Source organism: Protomyctophum parallelum (assembly GCF_964188405.1).
Source record: "Protomyctophum parallelum genome assembly, chromosome: 21".
In the NCBI taxonomy this organism is placed as follows: domain Eukaryota; kingdom Metazoa; phylum Chordata; class Actinopteri; order Myctophiformes; family Myctophidae; genus Protomyctophum; species Protomyctophum parallelum.
In genome coordinates this window covers 23616661-23638008 of record NC_139713.1, presented here as the reverse complement: position 1 = coordinate 23638008, position 21348 = coordinate 23616661, and the positions used below count along the sequence as shown (strand labels likewise).

At 40.6% G+C, this 21348-nt stretch overlaps 1 protein-coding gene across 4 annotated transcripts in view; it reads right to left on the bottom strand.

Moving 5' to 3' along the window:
• Positions 1 to 17426, bottom strand: part of tjp2a (tight junction protein 2a (zona occludens 2)) — a 59336-nt gene extending 41910 nt beyond the window's left edge. For 2 of the 4 annotated variants that reach the window (XM_083794261.1, XM_083794262.1), the window contains exon 1: positions 6284 to 6482. In XM_083794261.1, the coding sequence (XP_083650387.1) occupies positions 6284 to 6343 (60 nt within the window). In that variant the 5' untranslated portion in view covers positions 6344 to 6482. Of the gene's footprint in view, positions 1 to 6283; positions 6483 to 9380; positions 9478 to 17282 lie in introns of those variants that run through there. The other 2 variants (XM_083794263.1, XM_083794264.1) reach the window with 2 other exon arrangements.
• Between the last annotated feature and the right edge of the window lie 3922 nt (positions 17427 to 21348).

Sequence of the window (21348 nt, the reverse complement as noted above, 5' to 3'; positions counted from 1 at the left end):
CACTGACTTCAGCAAAATGTAAACAGCAAAGAGCCAGCAATAAACTCAACTGAAGTCAATACCAATGGTTTTCAAAAATAAACATTACGTTAAATTTCAAACACATTGTTGGAAAGTTAACCAAGTTCTAACACAAATGTACCTGTAGATCCATTTTGAAAACGGATAAGAAAACATATCTTAAGCTCACCATTTTGTCAAATAACTTAATGTCACCTATGCCTTTTCTAAAAGATACCTCGATTTCAGCATCCACACTGCTACTGATAATATTATAATACGGCTTTGTCACTTTTCCCCCTTCCAAACAGTGGACAACAAACATGTGCACATCTCATTTTGAGATGGAAGCTCTTCGACTTGACCCTTTCAAAAAGAAAAAGTCAAATAATATGTATCCGACGGCGTCCATGTCAGCCATGGCATGCCACTCAAAATCGGAGTGGCATGCATCCGAGACAAGTGGGAATCATCGTCACACTCACAAGTTCCTGGAGGATGCTGATGGTCCTGACCGCGTGGGCCCACTTCTTGTGCAGGCTAAGCACGGCCTTCATCCCTACCGTAGTAGTGGGTCCTGCCTAGTCCTTTTCCCTGTTAGTGTCTCTTCTCCCGGGCTTTGCCACCAGCGGGGGTCTGGTGGTGAACAGCTTGCTCCATGCTCACAGCACCCACTACCAACTCAAGCCTGCGTCTATCCGCCTGCCTGCCCGGCTGCATTTGACGTAAGAGGGATTCTTTCTGCTGGCCTATATTCAGTGCAAATCCCACCGTCCGTCCGCTGCATAAATACGCACACACACAAACAAGTGCACGCGCACCGACTAATACACGCATGCACAAGCACACAAACTCTCTGTGGAGCGGACCACATGCACTCAGGCGTTGATTAAATACCCAAATGCACATGCAGTAGCATCCATGTATTAAACAAAATGTGACATGGTGACTAATCAACTGATTGAGAATTACTACAGTATGTAAATGACCCTTTTCCCCCAGGTTATAGAGAATACATACATACTGTACATACACACAGTCAAATCTACAAGTGTTGTTGATTTAACCCAGAGTGTAAAAAAAAAACCTTAAGAGACCATTTTGACAACACCGATTTGTCTGTGTGTAATGTGTATAATATATAATTCTCTGTGAAGTACCACCACACAAACAGCAAGTTGGAGAGTGGCGGATATTCTTTTCAACACAATACTTGGGATTTCAAAATGTTTTTTGGAAACTGAGAGGAAAGTGAAATCCCTGTTTACAAACTCTAATATCACAAGGCCCGGCTTACTGAAATGGGGGCATGACTCTAGTTGGCAGCAGACCCGTCAAAACCCACTTATTTTTGGACTTTTAGACCTTGAGGGACAACAAAAGGACCAGTGGCACTGTGGCAGCCAGGAAGAATTAGTCATAGACAGCGACATGCATGCTCACAAAAACATCACTTCCATGCCAAGTGAAATCAGTGGAAAAAGGTAACCACTACACGGGAGGATTATGTTTACATCAGACCATGCTAGTTTAATCAATCTAACATGCAATCGCATTGTATGGATTATAGGCTTTATAGGTTTAGGGCTTTAGATTTAGTTGCAGTGCAGGAACGTACCCCGCATGCCGGTTTCTGTATGTGTGTGTGTGTGTGTGTGTGTGTGTGTGTGTGTGTGTGTGTGTGTGTGTGTGTGTGTGTGTGTGTACATGTGGCTTCAGACTTGTGCAGTTGTGTTGGTGCATTTAATAAATAAATAGTGCATTTATATAGTGTCTTTATCCAAGGCACTTTACATAGATTGTTCATTACATTCACCCATTCACGCACACATTCATACAACAATGGTGGAGAAAACCATGCAAGGCACCAAGCTGCACATCGGGAGCAATAAGGGGTTCAGCTTCTTGCTCAAGGACACTTGGGGGAGCCTGGGATCGAAATGGGAACCTTCCGGTTCAAAAGTGGCCACTCTACAGCTGAGCCACTGCCGCCCTCGAATGCCCTTGGTGTGTTGATGCAGTGCAGTAGCTGCATGCGTTCCGCCATCATTCGCATCAGTTGATGTCATTCGCAGGGGACGCCTACCTTCACATGTTGACTTTGCATATAATAATTGTGGTGCCGGTTTTGGAGAAGTGCTGAGAACTTCACACTTGCGTGAGCGCCACCGCTTTGAGGCATCAGCAAGACACATGCCACCGAATGAAGGCAATTGTTTGGATGGTTCTCGCGAAGGCCAATCATAAAACAAAACAACATTTGTAGAGATAAAGTAGTGCAATAGATAGAGCAGCGGTTCTCAAACTTCTGCATGTCAAGGACCCCCAAATTGATACGTATTTTACCATAAACCTTCCCCCATCAAAAACAAAATGTGCAGAGATAAGTGAACAGGACTATTGTCAAAGACGAAATAGCAGATCTATAACCACCACTATTTTCTGGGGACCCCATGATGGAATAAATAAAGGTCATTAAAATGTTGACATATTATTGCTTATAGCAGCTTTAATATATAACTATGATGGACACCCCTCAAGGAGCCTTTTTGGGGGGGGAAATACAGAGTCTGTTTCAGCTTGACAGCTTCATGCAGCGTCATATTACATTTTGATCAAGTACTGACTACAGGCATAACAGGTAGTCACAAGGTCTTATTTCACATGTGATTGCCACAGGCAAGCCTGCTGGCAAGGCCATGGCCTCAGGAGGAGAGTATACGGTTATGTAACACCAGTGTCAGATTGATGTGGTCAGATCAGTGTCTTGAGTGTACAGGGTTTGATGAGGGCCCAGGTAGGGCCTGGACTTAATTTTCGGGCCTGTTGGGAACTCTAGTTTTCTCCGGCTGCCGGTCGTGGCTACACCAATAACTTTGGAGCAAGCCCGGACGACATCGAAGAGGAAAAATGGATGGGGAAGGATCAAAATATGGAATGTCACAACAGGTCAGCTCCATATATGGAGATCTAAGGGTCAGATCTACAGTTGCTGGCCAATATTGATGACATCAGGGAACCCATATATGGGCTTAATATTGGGATCTCCATCCATGATGACATGTGATGTCACGAGGCATGACAACCAACCAACCAACCAACCAACCAACCAAGCAAGCAACTGACTGACTGACTGACTGACTGGAAATGCACGATTTCATAGTAAATGCGACCTGCAGTCGCAATAAAAACAGTGATTTCTTTGTATACCCCGTTTAAGTTATTGGTCATATCTGCCCTGTACAAGTTGTAATTACGAAGCCTAAATAGAAAATAGAAATTGTAACGTTCCAATGTTTGATGCAACAAAAAAACCACAATCACAAATCACAATTATTTGTGTGACAAATAATCGTCAACTTAAAATTTTAATCGCGACAGCACTATTACCAGTTTATCATGGAGAGAGAGAGAGACTGTGTGTGAGTGAGTGAGTGAGTGAGTGAGTGAGTGAGTGAGTGAGTGAGCGAGCTAGCGAGCGTGCGTGCGCCTGATTTCAATATGTCGGAAATTATGTTAGATAACAATTTCACCTCAACATTATATTATACAAAGAACACACACACACACTTTCAGAAATTGTAACCAACAGCCATTTAAGCCCTATACTTGCATGACAAAGCAAAATTATAGCAGATCTACAAGCTCATAATGCGTTTTCAAGTATTAACAGTGTTGGTGCGCTCCACAACTATGCCACTTGTGGGAGTTAGCTATGATTTAATGCGACAGGTTTAAAAAGTCAAGCTGTCCAGTGTCCACTGTCCAAAGACTTTGAACATCCTGCCACTAGTGTCCACTGTCCAAAGACTTTGAACATCCTGCCACTAGTGTCCACTGTCCAAAGACTTTGAACATCCTGCCACTAGTGTCCACTGTCCAAAGACTTTGAACATCCTGCCACTAGTGTCCACTGTCCAAAGACTTTGAACATCCTGCCACTAGTGTCCACTGTCCAAAGACTTTGAACATCCTGTCACTAGTGTCCACTGTCCAAAGACTTTGAACATCCTGCCACTAGTGTCCACTGTCCAAAGACTTTGAACATCCTGTCACTAGTGTCCACTGTCCAAAGACTTTGAACATCCTGTCACTAGTGTCCACTGTCCAAAGACTTTGAACATCCTGTCACTAGTGTCCACTGTCCAAAGACTTTGAACATCCTGTCACTATTGTCCACTGTCCAAAGACCTTGAACATCCTGTCATTATTGTTCATTGTCCAAAGACTTTGAACATCCTGTCACTTGTCCACTGTCCAAAGTAGTAGGGTTGTCACCATTACACATTTAAGTTGATGATTAATTGTCACAAGTAATTTGCGATTGACAATTTAATTGTGTTTTTTTTCATCATTGGAATGTTACAATTTGTGTTTCTGTTTGCATTTTAGGCTTCGTAATCACAAATTGCACAAGGCAGATATGACAAATATACAAAGAAATCACTGACAATTTTATAATTTGCTTTCCAAAAACATGTACTGCTACCTGCTTTTTATTTGTAGATCTATTTATTTATATTTTTCAAACGATTGACAATTATGCAAAAATAATTGCGATAATCTCAAATAACTGCGATTAGACAGGCCTACTCAGTAGCACTCTGTGACCTCAAGTAGCTCTGTGATTATGTCCTGTTTGTCACCAACGAACGAAATGTCTGCCAGCTTGCGTCCAGGCCAGGGACACTGCCCACCCTCGAAATTATTTGAGATAATTGCAATTATTTTTGCATAATCGTCAAAATTTAAACAAGCAGAAATAGCAGATCTACAAGCTTACAACATTGCTTTTTTTGGTATTCAGAGTCAGACAGCCAGCAAGGGGTGAAACGCTAACAAAGAAATGTAGTCTCTGTGACACATCTAGGGTAGCCTCGGTCCCAGGCTTACTCATCTGCGAAGAGAAAAGCCTGGTCACAACCCACGGCAGAGACGGTATCGGCATCGGACTCGTTTCATTCACGGAGATGTAAACAGATTTGTAAAGAGTCAACGTCATTTCCTTGAGCGGTATTTCCGCCCTGAAAAAAAATGATACCGTCTACAGTGTAGGTCTTGCCCAGCGTGCATCTACGGGCCACAATTTGCTTTCAAATATTTTCCTAGAAGCTTTGTCATTGGTCAAAAAAAACCCTGCAGAAATGACTAACCAGTCAGAAGTAGACAGGCAAATCGACCAGTGACAAAGCTTCTAGGAAAATCTTTGAATGCAGATTGCGGTCCCTAGATGTGTCACAGAGACTACATATTGTTTTTTGTGTTTTACCCATTGCTGGCTGTCTGAATACAAACAAAAGAAAGTAATTAAAACGTTGAGATATTATTGCTTATAGCTAGCCTACTTTAAAATCGTTAATCACAATTATTTGTGTGATAATTAATCTGCAACTTAGATTTGGAATCGTGACAGCCCTATGGAGGAGCACAAGCCAAATATAGAATTCCCAAAACACTTTGTGCAGGGCCTATCTGACATGTTATTGAAGTGTTTTGGAATGATTGGAACTTGCCCAGTCACCCATCCTTCCTGTCACCACAGAAATAGAAATAGCCTAATAGTCAGTCGCGCACAGCACGGCACGCACACACACAGCAAAAAAGAGGGGGAAAATTAATTTGCTCAGCTCAGCAGCTGAATCTGTCTTGACAGATTAATATAGCCTACCACTTACATGTGGTACATTGTACTAGTCTGCCCTCTTTTGGTAGAACAGCTACATTGCATGGGAAGGCACATGACAATAGAATGCACGCACACTAAACTCCAATCAAGTAACACACACGCTATGGTATTAAAATGAATACTACTTGCCTACTACTCTGTGGGGTAAGATTATAAACCATGGCTGCGACATGAGAGGACAAACAGTTTTTGACACAAACAAACATTATTTGAATAAACCCAAGGTGACGTACAAGAATGGAGCTTTTGGCTACAGGCCAACAACAATAGATGGCCAAGTTAGCTTGCGGAGATCAGATATCCGACACAACAAGTATGATAATACGGCGATCATTCTACAAGAGCAAGTTAGCGCTACATACATTGAGTCTTTGTCATATTAATTAGCATTAATAACAGACTAGTGCAAAGTTTTGGCATCCAAACAAGCAGCAGGTGCATGTAACGGTCGTTACTGTTGTTAAGGAACCATTTATTAACATTATACCACGTTTAACAAGCCTACAGTCAAATAAATAACATTGTGCAACAACTTTCGTTTACGTGTAGGCCTACACCACGTTCTAGTAAATTAACGTTTTTTTTTTTTTTACTTACATTGAAATATTGAGTAGCATATCTGCTCAACGAGAACAGACCCCCTCCGTTCACTGGCATGGTACGTACGTGGTGCACTTTTATTATAGTTCCAACTGGATGTGTACAAGCCTAATATACCAAAACTATCAAATGGTCTCGATCTCTGCAGTCGGGTATGAATCAATCAGCTCAATGTGTATAGGCTACATATCTGAACCGCATCGCTTAGCCTACTTTCCGACAGTTAACCGAAAACATGAAGATTACCAACTGAAAAACTTAGCGCCGACTCTCCCCTGGGGGCTTAGAATATACCAAGACAAAGGACGGGGGTGGAACTGCGATACATTGTACGGTAGGCTTAGGCTATACCCCCCCCCCTTCCCCACCAAAAAGAAAAGGAGAAAAAAAGCGGTAATATATATTGGGACATTTTGAATGGCAAAGTTAAAATAGACAATAATATTAAGCACAGATACAAATACAAACTCAACAGAACTACTACGTGGTTTCTAAAGAAGGCTAGATCAGATGGATCGCTCCAAAAATTCGCATCGATTTTTCGGGACCCCGCTGTGACCCCGATGCCAGACAGGACACTCACTCACACTACAAAACACACACGCGCGTGTGTGTGTGTGTGTGTGTGTGTGTGTGTGTGTGTGTGCGCGCGTGTACGCCTATTTTCAAATGGCCGAAATGGTTCATGCAGCCTGTGTTTTTAATCAAAATCTACAAAGTAATTAGTAGCCTATAACTAAAGTTTTTAAATAATTGTATAGTGGAGTAAAAGTACAATATTTGGAACCGATATATAGAGTAGAAGTATGTATATATATATATTATATAGAAATACTCAAGTAAAGTAGGACTACAAATACCTCCAAATTTTACTTAAAGTAAATGCACTTCGTTACTTTCGACCACTGGTATAGTAGGCCCAGAGCCATCTAATAGAAGAGTTACATTGTTTTCAACGAGGGCGGTGCAAATAAGAGCAATTTTAGGCATATGTGCAACATGCCAACTGTTTTAAAGTATTGTACAGTAACAACTAAAGTCTCTGTAATGTTTATGTTGTACGATTACTACAAAACAATCTAAAATAAAGGGATTTAAGATCATTACAGCTGGAGTGTTGCCTGAGTCCAATGCATTTATGCCTACTCCCGGTTCAGGACTTGTACCCATTCTCAATAGAAGTCTATGTAGAAGAGCCGCCATTGGACGGGCCCCATGAAGTGAACAGAGTTTTCGTAACTCTTACTCTATGGCTCTGAGTAGCGTCCCCATTTTTACTACCCAGTTTCTCACCAGTGAGGGGAGGGAGCCCACACCGTGCCCGCCACAGTCAGCGCACACAGAAGTCAAGGCAGGCGGCTGTGAAACGTGAACTTGTGAAGCACAACGTGTTGAAAGAAACAACACAAATAAAAACTTCTGCGCCTATGTCATGTTTTCTAAGCCCTTACATCTAGTTGAGTCATTGAAGAATCCCAGGACAACAAGTGGCCATCAATGAGAACCACATTGTAATGCAAAGCAGACTTCCTGTCCTGAATCATTTGTGTCAGTAAATGAAGCTTCCATTGACAAGAAATATCTTTCTGGTTAATCATCTGCTCAATGTGTGTCACTGTGTGACAGTGTGTGTGTGTGTGTGTGTGTGTGTGTGTGTGGAGGGGCATTGTCCCATTCAAATAGAACAATAGCCTTGAACATGTCTAGAAACTGTAGACAGGCTAGCACTGTCTGGTCATGCAACAAAGAAACTATAGGCAGAATGTATACTTTCATCCGACATTTACATGCATTGTGCACCTTATAGATGGGCAGTGACCCCTTTTCCTCCGTTTATCTCCTTTTTAATTGACATGGTAGGTTGTCAGTCACAAATGGATAAATGCACACTGATCATTTTTACAGCACCGTTTCCCAAACAACGGGCAATAATTATTTCAAAACATTTAAAATAAAACATTCCCATGCGTTTTCATGAATTAAAAACAAATGAAATGGGTTTCTTTTTCCTCTCAGTAATTTCAAGAAGTTATAAAAGACAAAATAAAATAAATTCCATTAATTAGAAATCAAATGTACAGAAAATAGCCAATCTACAAGCTCATGAAGAAACACGTTGTGAGCTTGTAGATCTGCTATTTCCACTAGCTTGAGTCCCGGGAAAGTTTTACAGCGCAGAGCAGTGGTTCCCAAACGTTTTATGTCACAAGTCGGGATCCATAAAAATGTGTTCAAACCCAGTTAAGTGTTTGGGAATGTTGTTTATATCTAACCTTTATATACTTGTTATACTTCTATAATATATTTATATTTGATAGCCTAGAAGTCTCCAGATCTCCACTAGGCCTAATAGCCATTGTTTATGTTACAAGTACAACCTATCTTGTTATGGTTCAGTTTGTCCTTAATTGTTCTCTGTCCTGTGCTTCTGGCAGAACAGAACAGTGTTGTGAACAGAACAGAACAGAACAGAACAGAACAGAACAGAACAGAACAGAACAGAACAGAACAGAACAGTCTTTGTATTGAGTTTGTGCTTAAAATGTACTGTAAATTCTACAAACTGTTAATAAATATTTCAATCAATCAATCAACTACCGTAACGCTGACCTGAGACTGAGTGTTATTGTACTTCTACCCATGATATCGTACATAAAGCATAAACATCACCACCTGTGAATATAGAGGGTATGCAGTATGCACAAAGTGAGTGGCAAAACGAGTGAAAAGTGATTGGCAAAGTGAGTTTAACGTAGTTTAATGCAATCAAATGGGACTTTTCAGTTTGTATGTATGAGCTGTTAAAGCCAGAACGTCGTTTTTTGCCACTCAGTAGGCGTTCCCACATAACGTCCGGGTATGATGATGATGTCACGTGCATAGCCTCTATTCTCTCGAATCCTATATTGCCTCGATCATTGATTGATCCAGAATTCCACGAAAGGAAACACTGGTGTAAAGGTCCAAATAAACCAATAACACACAGACATACAACGTTTTGACAACAGTAACATTAATATAGCGGAGTAGCTGTGTGTAGACAGACAAATACCACAAAGGAGTCAACTATATTATTAGTATTATTGTACAGTACCATCAATATAGCAGAGTAGCTGCGTGTAGACAGGCGACGGAGGCACAGGTAGTGGGCGTCTCTCGTACTTTTCCAACAGAACTCCCAGTGACGGTCACTGTAAGACGGAAAGACACGTAGTTTATTTGGTTATTTTCTTTATTTGCTGTTAGGACCCCCCTTTGGATGCTACCCGAAGGGGTCCACATCCTGGGGTCCACATAATATACAAACAATAAAAACAGTTGAAAAACAAAACAAAGGAGAAAAAAAAGACACATTTACATCATGAAATGTTATAGTACAGAAATTATAAGAAAAAGACAAGAAAAACCATGCAAATTGATTACATGAATTAAACTACAGTCAAAACAAATGGCAAACCCGAGACTGCTAATGACGAAATGATGACCGACTACATAAAAAGTACTATAAACTCATAATATATTGTAGTACTACTTCACGGTACAACACAGTGATTTGCAGACAGCACAGCAAGCAAAGCCCAATAAACAGCTCAAAATAAACACTAAATATGACTTGATATGAAAAATAAACTAATGAAGAACAGACAGCAATGAGCAATCCATAGGTGTTTACTGTTAGGTACAACTTGCCTATAGCGTGCAATAAACAGTTTTATCAGGACAATAAGGTTGTAATCATGCATGTCTAAAGGCACAGGACGTGTTTCAAGTAAACAGAAGTGAGAGCTGTTTTATAGTAAAAGTCCTAGAAATTATGTTAAATAATGAATTGGATTGCAATGTAAAATTGATTTTTATCAATTGATTATGTATTGATTTTACTTTAAAAAAAGTAAAATAAACATTGATTTAAAAATATCCTCAAGACATATTTTTTCAAACAATGCCCATTTTTAGTAACAGCTTTCTCCTCCTTTGCTTGCCTTGAACGTTGAAAACTCTCAAAGTTCAAACTGTGTTTATGTGTACAAGAAAACACAAAGCAATGGCAATTTGACCAGGTGATTCTCTCACACACACAGTCTCACACACACAGTCACACAGTCACACACACACACACACACACACACACACACACACACACACACACTTACAAAGGTCTGTGTTCCAAAATGCAGCGGTTTGGATAATAAAACACCAACGTAAGTTTGTCCTTTATTATTTCAAAGACATTAAACTAGCCAAACACACCTAAACCATTGTCAGTGTACATTTGAACAAGTTACTATTTTCTATAAACAGTTCAGAGTGTGATATTATGGCAGCATTGGCAGGCTATACATAGTATAATTCTTGCAGTACTGTAATACGTTTTCTTTTTTTCTTCTCTTCTCCCATTTTGGAAAAATACACCCTCAGTGTAAATTTAACTCAACTAGTGTACAATCTCAAATCGATGTTAAAGGAACATTGAGGATTTTACAGAGTATATATTTTATTATGGAAATACAATTTAGGCATTTAGCAGATGGTCCAAAGCGGGTAGACAGTAGGCAAGGACAACACATGGTAATACATCAAATACATAGTAAATAGTCAAGGATCATAAGCAAGCTATTAAGAACTTGCTCAGAGCTCAGATCTAACGTCCATCTAACTTTAGAATATCTGTACAATGAAACTATAGTATACACTACAGTGACTAGACTATAGAGGGCTATGTCTACACAATATGCTATAAGTTTAGCCTTTGCGTACGCCTGCAGGGTCGTTGAGGCTAGGGCAAGTGCTACGCGCTATTAGTCTGAAGGTGAGTTTCAGACTATGGCGGAAGAATAAGCAGAAAAGCTATCAAAGTGAGTGTCTAATTGTAAGTAGACAGTGAAGCTTTAGTTTGGATGCTTTTACCCAGCAGCTGGTTCCATACACAATGATGGTACATTATTATTAAAGACTAGAGACCAGATCCTACTAAATGCCTTCCAAGTTTACTGAAAAACGTATCAGTGGTTCTCAAACCTTTTCATGTCAAGGAACCCCAGAATTATCTGTATTTGGCCGCGGACCCCCCCCCCCCCCCATCTGAAAATATGTTGTTTCAGGGACCTCCAGAAGCAAATATCTTTGTTAAAAACATTTGCTGTGAAATAATATATATTCAAAGACTTGCACACATTTTCAATTTTTCAAAAGTAGCAGATCTACAAGTTCATAGGGCCGTCGGTGCCGCACTTACTATGAGCTTGTATATCTGCTCATTTTCAACAGCTAAAGTTTAAAATAATGGTTAAAGGGGTTAAAAGCTAAGGTGCCTATTTTGAGTACGTCAATGAAAACCTTTGATTCTGTGAGATTTTCTAAATAATTCATTATACTACTATTTTATAAATATCCTTTGAATAGCGGTTTTCATTTTTCTTTCTTCACAGATGAAGATGTCATGAATGATTCACCGGGATCCTGGATTCTAGGCTTAAAATAATTGATATAAATATTTTAGTAAATCTCTCTGGGAAAAAACATGCTCTACATAGGTGGAAAGAAAGAAAGAAAGAAAGAACAGATCAATGTCAGATCAGAACAGCCATCTACACTATTCGTTGTACGATGGATGAAGTATGTCACAGTACGATTGGAAAACCAGTACGATTAAAAAAGGTGGACTCGGAATCGCCGACCGAGGCACGCCGTCTGAAGGTGACTTGAGCCACGAGAGAGCGAGCTCAGGAGAGCGAGTCGCCGTGCCGAGCGTTGCGAAGTCGCCTTCAGTCGACTCATAGCCGTCCGAGTTATGCACCGACAGGGACAGAATCGCCCCGCCGTGGGGGAGCACGGGAGGTGAACTCATAGAAAACGACCACTCCTTTTTCAATCTGACTGTTTTTTTCTTTTTTCAATCATACTGTAAAATACACAGTAGGGCTTAAGTGATTAAGTGTTGACCTCGCCATGGTCTCTTGACTTCTTAAACTAACCATCTTGTTCTCGGGACTTAAGCAGTGTCTGGATGTAAACAGCTGGCTGCCACCCACCACCCACATGCTGAACTACAATGTACGACACATGCTGAAGCCGTGTATGCCGTACATTATACTGTATATTCCTCTGGGTGTGAAGCTGACATTTAAAGGACCTAGTGAGAGGAGAGGTGTGTGTAATACTGTAATCTTGCTCTCTGACCCAATCACCAACATGCTGGAACACGTGGTGTACGCTGCTAAGCTCAAACATGGTTTTGCTCAATAAAAAAAATGGCAGTGGTTCAGAAATGAGGTTTTAATGCATTCATGATTCAATGAGTCCTCAAACTTCCAGAAAGTAGCCTATCCAAGATTAAACGTGCTGGCCTTTGTGTGCTCTAAATATTGCTTTGATGCTTCAACCATGATTTAAAGTCAGACGTTTTTTCAAAAAGGTCTACTGTCTGTGATCATTGCTATATAGTATAGACTTAGACTAGTCCAAAGTGTTTGTTCAGCAACAGGGGTCTTCCACTCTCTCCAGCTCTTTAGTAATCAGAAAATAAAAATGTTATCCAATCAGGAAAGAGAACTCTTACAGTGCAATAAAGTGAACAAAAATATTTTCTGTTTATGGAGAAAGTGAGAGACCCCTGTTACTGAAAAAACACTCAATTTACTATCTGAATATAGAGCTGTAACCTTTTCACAAAACAGATATAAACAATAGAGCCACAGGTACTGAACTGCAACCTGCAGTTCACTAAGTATGCAGTTACATCCTAAAAAACACTGTATACAAATGGATATCACACACACACACACACACACACACACACGTCACTCACCCTGGGGGTCTCACTCTCCACAGTTTCCTGCCAGGGGGTATCATGTCCGGCTTGTTAAGAGGGACGACCCCCATGGCCGCCTGCATTAAGGTAATGAACTTCTTGAACTTCATCTTCACCACGTTCAGCCACAGCTGTGTGTGTGTGTGTGTGTGTGTGTGTGTGTGTGTGTGTGTGTGTGTGTGTGTGTGTGTTTCCCACCAGCTTTACACCGTCCGAGAGTAGTCCACCACGGTCAGTGCTGCACACACCCTCACCGTCATCACTGACATCCCATCTTCTTCAAGTGTACCGTCGCCGGCATTATAGCCACAAGAACCCTGGTGCCCCTATTCTGGGCATAGCATTATTGGCGGCATTCGTCAAAAACGGGCGGATATTTTGTCAAAATAGCAGAATTATGAGCGCGATCCACACACATAAGCTTGTAGATAGAAGATCTTTGCTATTTGACAAAATTCAGTGGGTAAAATATCTAAAAGAATCTCCCTCAACACAGAGCTCCAGATTCCATGCATCATCTTCTACCACACGAGCCTACAGCCTCACCAAGACTATATCCAGCCCTTCAAACCCCTCTGCCAAGCTCCTTCCCGAGTCTGGAAGAAAGGAGAAAAAACCTCTCTGGCAGATCACTCCCATGCGAGTCACGATGCCCAGTGCCTGCCAGCGACAGCAGGGGGGGCTTCCCCCAATTCCTCCTGTCCCGGTCGTTATATCGCCCAACTCTCTCTGACAAGAAAGACGCCCTCTTTTCGATTTCCGACGGAGGGAGGGGGGGGGGAAGAAAAACAATGGCCACGTTACAGCCGGGAATGAACGGTGCTCAGGGGATGACAGCACGTCACGGACGCTTACATAATTCCTGCAAGTTCTCCCGACTGCTGCTGGGGACATTTGGACTAATGAAAACACTGCTGCCTCTGCCACCATCATAATCATCATCAGCGCACGTTAGAAATCCTGAGTGTTGATTTCACTTCTAATGGACCCGCAGAGGGTTCCCACGTGAAATCAACTTGCATTACAATAACACTCTTGATTTTAGTGAGTGCAGCCGGCTGCAGCCGTTCGTTGGGATAATTGTGGTACTAACTAAGCCCTGACAGATCATCATAGTATGCTCTCTCCATCCATCCCCATCTTCTATAATCTCCTATCCGGGCTTATGCTTAATTTATACTCTGTCGCACGGCGGTGTCTCTCGCGTGCCGAAAATAGCAGCTCTACAGGCTGACAACGCGTTGCGCCCATCGCGACGCATTGTCAGCAGCACGTGACGCCATCAGGTGAAGAAGCATACATCAAGCTTTAGTCTACATACTGACCCTTGTTTCTACACACACACACACACACGTTTGTTCCAACTGGCACCAGCTGACGGCACGCTGTCGTGTCCCGTGAGGAGGAGAGATAAATAAATAAATCATCATCATCTCCCCTCCCTGCGGTGCCCTGGTGATGAGCTGCCAGACTCTGGGACAGGTCCCCGGAGGAATTATACTCCACTACCAGCAGCATGGCTGAATGTCTGGATTATGGCTCTGATGGGTTGACAGTGGTGTGTAAAGTACATTTACTTGGTATTTTTACTTGAGTATTTCCAATAGTTTTACTCCAACTACATCTCAGAGGCAAATTAAATATTGTACTTTTACATCACTACATTTATTTGAAAACATACTAGTTACTTTGTTTACTTTAAAAAACATGCATTAACCACATCCTAATGATCCTATATACATTTTAGGCCAATCGAAAATAGCCAATCTACAAGCTCACAATGCGTCGTTTCGCTGTGGCCAGAGAGCCGAGGCCGGGGAAACAGAGTATCCAACAGGGCTCCTCCTGGGTGACAATAGCCTTTGCAACTGATTTTTTGTTTATAAAAAAAAAAAATAGGCTATACATATAGGCTTGTTTTAATAATCAATTTTGATTCGATGAACGACTAATCGATTAAATAATGTGTAAATAATGCAATCATTAAAAGTAATTCACAATTTACATTACACTACAGTGCACACACACCCCTTTATGATTGAAATGACAGCATTGATAATTCATGCCTTAACAGGCTTAAACAAGCCCAAAAGTTACCAATGTGCTCTCACTCAGGCAGCCTCCACAACCCCCCCCCCCCCCCCCCCCCCCCCCTCTCTCTCTCTTTCCCCCTCCAACCGGTCAAGGCAGATGGTCGCCCACCTAGAGCCAGCTTCTATTTGAGGTTTCTAGCCGTTAAAAGGTGAGGGCCAGCGCCACCCTGGTGTCTCATGTGTAAGCGTGCACTGCATACCACAAAAATGGTATAGCGCTTCCTGCCTGCAGCTGGCACAGGCTCGATTCTGACCTGAGGCTAATTCGCTGCATGTCATCATCCTATATAGCTATTTTGTATGATATTATAACCTTTATTCTACAAATAATCTAGTACATTGAGACAAAGTCTCATTTGCAAGTATGGACTAGCCAGATAAGATACATGCCGATTGCCGACTGACGACTACAAAACACCACTCATGTGGGAGACCTTGGGGCTTAAAATCCTGATATAAAACAACAGTACAGTCAATTGTCAATCATACCGTCTTTGTCGGATGGAATTGGAAACCTCATAACAATGTCCAAAGCTGTTTACTGTGGTGTCAAATGGGCTGGGTATTTAGTATATACAGAGCATGTGTCGCTGCGCTAATGATGATGTCGTTAGTCCTCATCATTATTACATGTAGTTAATACAACTAGAGAACAAACATACAAGAATAGCAGAAATTCAGAATTTCACTGAATTCATCTATGAATTCTGGACCAAATGAGAGACCATGTCAGACCAAATCATCCAATATGAAGTTTTCTTAGAAGGTGAGGGTCCAGAGGTAAAGATCTTAGCAAGTGGGACTTGAAATAATAAAAAAACGTAAAGGTTTGAGAATTACCTATTTACAGTATGCTAGTGTCAAATCAGCTTTTAAAACCGATAAATAGATACAGTAAAATGAACATGAGCAGTAAAATTAATGTTCAAACCTGCGGGGTGTCACGGCTCCAATCCAGGCCTGCCTTTAGATGCTTATTGTCTACGTTTGCATGCAGGACTAGTCTGACATAACTAGTCAGGCATAACTTTGTGTTCCAAACTATTTGAAAGAATATATATAATATTTATAAATAATAAAATTGGCTCTTTACAACAAATAGGCTGTAATCTATAAATATACCAGATATGGTGCATCAACTTTTATAAACTTACTTCCTAAAGAAAGGTCCCTTTAAAAATAAAAACATTATTCTGAAAGCAGTGAATAACAGACTTTATGTGCTTATATCTGTGAACATCAGCCGTATTCAGATCAAAGTATAGAGAGTATGTGATAAGACTACATTGGTGATGATCAATACATTAGTCGGTAATGTGTAATGAGCTACAGAAAGTGTTCCACATGTGACTGCAGAGCTCAACATCCAATGGAACTCATATCCTAAACAGATACTGGTGCAGCACACACACACACACACACAATAACACGACACACACACACACACACACACACACACACACACACACACACACACACACACACACAGTAATTTCACTGACATTTAAAATAATGTTTTAATAAACATTTCTATGAGCCATGCAGTGATTGTTGTCCTTTCCCAGAACCTAAGTGATATAAAAGTCGAGATTTGATAATGAGAAGAACATTCCTTAGTTGCAACTCATTGATTTGATGTTTGACCTACAACAACATGCAGTGTTTACTACTACACCCTACAGGTAGCCGTAGCCCTGAAACATACGAGCGTCATGTGAACCATGGCTAACCATACAGGTAGCTCTAGTACATAGCCTAATGCACTTTACTTATGTATGCAAAAACGCAACGATCCAGCAACGGCCTCCACCCACCACGGGATCTATGCAGGGTTACATTTGGGCCTTATCTTATTTATCTTATAAACGCCAGATAAAAAAAAAAATTCACGATGTCGCTACGTGTATGTATCCACTTTCGGGTGTGTTTTTAGTCTGGAAGTACACTTTACTTGTTTATTTACACAATAAATGGAAGGAATTCAAACCAGCCAAACAAACAAAGCCTTCTGTGTGCTCAAGACAAGTGAATGCCCTGTTACTTGTGTTGTCAGTCACAGCGCACAATATAAACTGCAGTAATGTTCTCTTACCTGTTGAAACCACAGACAGGGTGTGTGGTCTTCTTGTATCAACAATAAAAGTCCCCCAAAAAACGGCAGAAATCGTGGTTTTAAGTAAGAGCCGAAATGAAAAAACGGTATTCTTCTGTCCACCAGTAAGCAGGTTCCTAAACTCTCATTTCCTGGTTCTCGCAGGTATGGGCGTGGTTTCGAAACTGCAGGTGTGTCATGGTTACTTCCCTAGTTTCACATGACAGAGGTTCCCCCCCAGTCTGTAAATGTGTCAGGGTGAGTCAGGGTGACTCACTTTCATTTAGATTAAATACAAGTGAGTTATTTGGGGGGGCTGTGAAAGGTTAATGAGCAGTAGACAGTGGAATAGGCCTATTAATTTTAGTAAAATGAGCGATATACCACAATAAAATACTCTTTTACAAGAAAATGGCCTGTATTCAAATGGTTTATATAGTAAATATACTTACAGTAGCCTACAAAAATATTTCCAAATAATAATAAAAACACTGCAAATCTACAAGCTCACAACGCGTCGGACCACAATATTCTGTGAGAATAGTTGGAAAGTTGAAAATATTACAAATGATTAAATGTGTCAGTGATTTCTTTGTATATTTAAGTTATTTGTCATATCTGCCTTGTGCAATTTGTGTTTATGGAGCCTAAAAGGAACAAATTGCGCAACGTTCCCATGTTCAATGCAATAAATCATTAACCGCAATTATTTGTGTTGATTAATGGTCAACTTAAAATTGTAATCGTGACAGCCCTGCAGGTGCAGCTAGAATTTAAATTGTTCTGATTAGAGAGCTCTTCGTTTCAGGGAAAGGAGAGGGTCTTGATGCCAACCTTGCTCTACAGTGGGGGTGTATAATTCCAAATACCCGTTGGACTGGTCCATGCTGCAAATTCCCACTGATTGTTTCCTTGTAGGCGTTTGTTAACCATCAGATAATAAAAGGCCTTGTGGTTTAAAGGGAACAACAACACCCACCCTATGGGTGAAAGGGCAGTTTTCATTCCACTCATGATAGAATTGCTCACTGATGTAATTTTATTGTACTTTGCCTATTCCTTATCTTCGTCCATTCATTCCGGAAGCAGCCTCGAAAAGGGCTGCATGAATGAAGTTTTAGTTATTATTTTTATAGTATTATTATTGTTGTAGTATTAGTGATTAATAGTGCCCTATAGTGCCCCCATCACTACTCTCTGGTGAAATGTGTATATATGCTAGATAACCATAAGTTAAGCATAAAGATCCTTGAACTATGGTGGTTCAGTTACAGAATATAGGATAGGTGATGAAATGTAATGGGTCATATACCGGAAGATTTAAATACCAGTATGCTACATGAGAGGAACCACTGAGTAAATGTGTTTAAATGGTGCCCCCTTGTGACAAAGAGTATGACAAATGTGTAGAACGCACACAAGGACAGTCACATAGGTACAACAATCAATAATTGTATTTGACAATACCGAAATATACATCGATTTATAAATTATATATTTCACAAGGTGCAGGAAAAAGACTCTTCATATATTATAACAACATACAATTGAAATGCTTTCAAAGTCAAAGTTGTACAATTTGTCACAGAACAAAAATACATCGCTTGGATGCACCTGGGACGTATCCTCAGTGATGTATCCCAAGGTCATCAGGGTTTCGGGTCTCGTGATCATACCTCTCACTCGGGTGACCCAGCCGGGGTGATCAATTCCTGACTTACGTCCCAGTAGCTACCCTCGATCAGACCCACTAGGGAAAGACCAGGGCCACACAATCCGTTGGATCCACTCCGGAACTACTCTGCCGGGACTGGAAGGTACAATTCTGGTATGTGGAGGGACTAGGTTCTGTGGGTTGCCTCCTGTCCGGGCCCCTCCTATGTCTAACCAAAAACACATGGATCAAACAAGACTATCATGTATTTTTTATTTGTATCAATTTTGATTTGCATATATCGATCTATGATCGTCTTGGTCCTTACCCCCCCCCAGTCACTGGACCCGCCCCTTCTTAACACAGGTTTCTGGAAATGTCATGGTCTTTGTTCTTTCTGTCCATCTCTAGACTCTACACCTACACCTCTCGGTGGTCTGTCTTCGTCTCTTTCCGTCAGTCCGAGTCAGAGTCAGGAGTCGCCCCAAAAAGAAAAGACACAAGTGGAATGAAATATTAATATTACACGTAGTTCTTCTGACCAAGCAAATGGTTGAAATCAGCTCTCCAGTCGTGAAATGGGCATGATAGCACTCCTAGCTGTTAATAGAAAATTCAAGAACTGATTAATCACATTAGAAATATCATCAGTTGTGCTGATTAGACAGTTTTGTTAGAGCAGAAACATTATTGGCTTAGGAATGGAACAAAATAATAATAATCAAAGAACTGAAATGAAATGAAATGTCCCTAGCGTATGTTCACTGTACATAGTTGAATTGGATGGGGCAGGTAACAGGTTTATGTTTCTATATTTATCACTTATTATGGTGGCCAAATATTTTCTGAGGTGGTACTTGGTACAGGTTGAGAACCACTGAATATTATAAACAATTCTTTGGCACCCCCAGGATTTTTTATTTAGTTTTAAGCGCAAAGCATTCTGGTACACATAGTTGTTTTAACCATTATTTTGTAATAATTTTGCTAGCCAATACGTTTTTTACTTAACAGTGTCCCTCTGTGACAATATTAAGCTGGAGATATATATAATGTACAAAGATAGTCACTTAAAATAATAGTTTATTTGACAAAGACAAAATTTCTATAATACAGTATGATACATTGATTTTGAAATTATATATATTCCACAAGGTGAACTGAAGGCAAAAGTGGACACTTTAAATAACATACCATTTTAATCACTTCGTCCTCTGTTTTATAGTTAACTGATGATTTTGTCTCCCCATTTCATTATTCTCTGTGATTTTTAATTTGTCAAGAGAGATGAAACGCTGGAAAAACAACACATGCTTTACATATACTGTCTCTCAACCCATCAGTGCTCGTTTACACCAAGAAAGTGTAAAAACACACAAAAAGGCATGATTTAATGAATCCATCTAGACTAGAGTATGACACTAGATTCCAAACCCTTGTCTGTTTTTTTACATTGAGGTCAAATAAAATGTCATAGTATAGTTTGGACTTAAAAATGATGAGTAAGATAGGATGCATTTTCACATCTGACAAGGTTATTTGCATGTTCTATCCGAATATGAGATGTTATCTGTATGTTTCATGTTGGGTTTGAGTTGGGAATCTACTTGCCATGGCTATTTTCGGTGCACGGCACCGTCTTGGACAGATAAGAACAATATCAATTATCAACCCAACTGCATGACATTAAGCATATAACACATGCACAATGGGTCAATGACACCCACTGTCTCTCAAGCAAAACCAGAGAAGTCATCTGATATTTATCTCTCTCTCTAGTAGCATATGATTTGAAAGCATCAACCACGTATCTATCTAATAATAAAAATGCATTTCATCTTTCAGGGATCCTGCCGCTGAGAGATTCACACTGACGTGGCACTGCATAGATTATCAGAAAGTCACTTGAAAAAAGAGCTCTGTCAAAGCAAAGAAGCGCAATATTTTTCCTGAGCACTCGCAATGTTCTTAAATTAGCAGCAAAAGTTGAGAGTAGAAGGAGATTTAAGCTACTCCATAGTGTCATGTTGTTTGTACATATATTAAAATACAATGGCAAATATATATATATATCTTTTTTCCATACACAAAGCCAGAGACTCCTTCCATTCTGTGTGGGATTTCCTCAATTAAATTACACTGTTGCCCCATCACACATAACACATTGCCTGAGTACACAGTGATTGGATATAATATATACAGTAGGCTCTCTGTGTATAACTGTATAGTCCTGGGCAGAGATCCTTCATTTAGAAAGATACACCATCTCATGTTCCTCCGCAGCTAGGTACAAAATGGTACGCAGAAATGGTTCCCGTGTGATGAGGGGCACGGTGGCACAGTTGGTAGTGCTGTCGCCTCACAGCTAGAAGGTCCTGGGTTCGATTCCCGCTCGGGGCGCTGTGGGTGCTG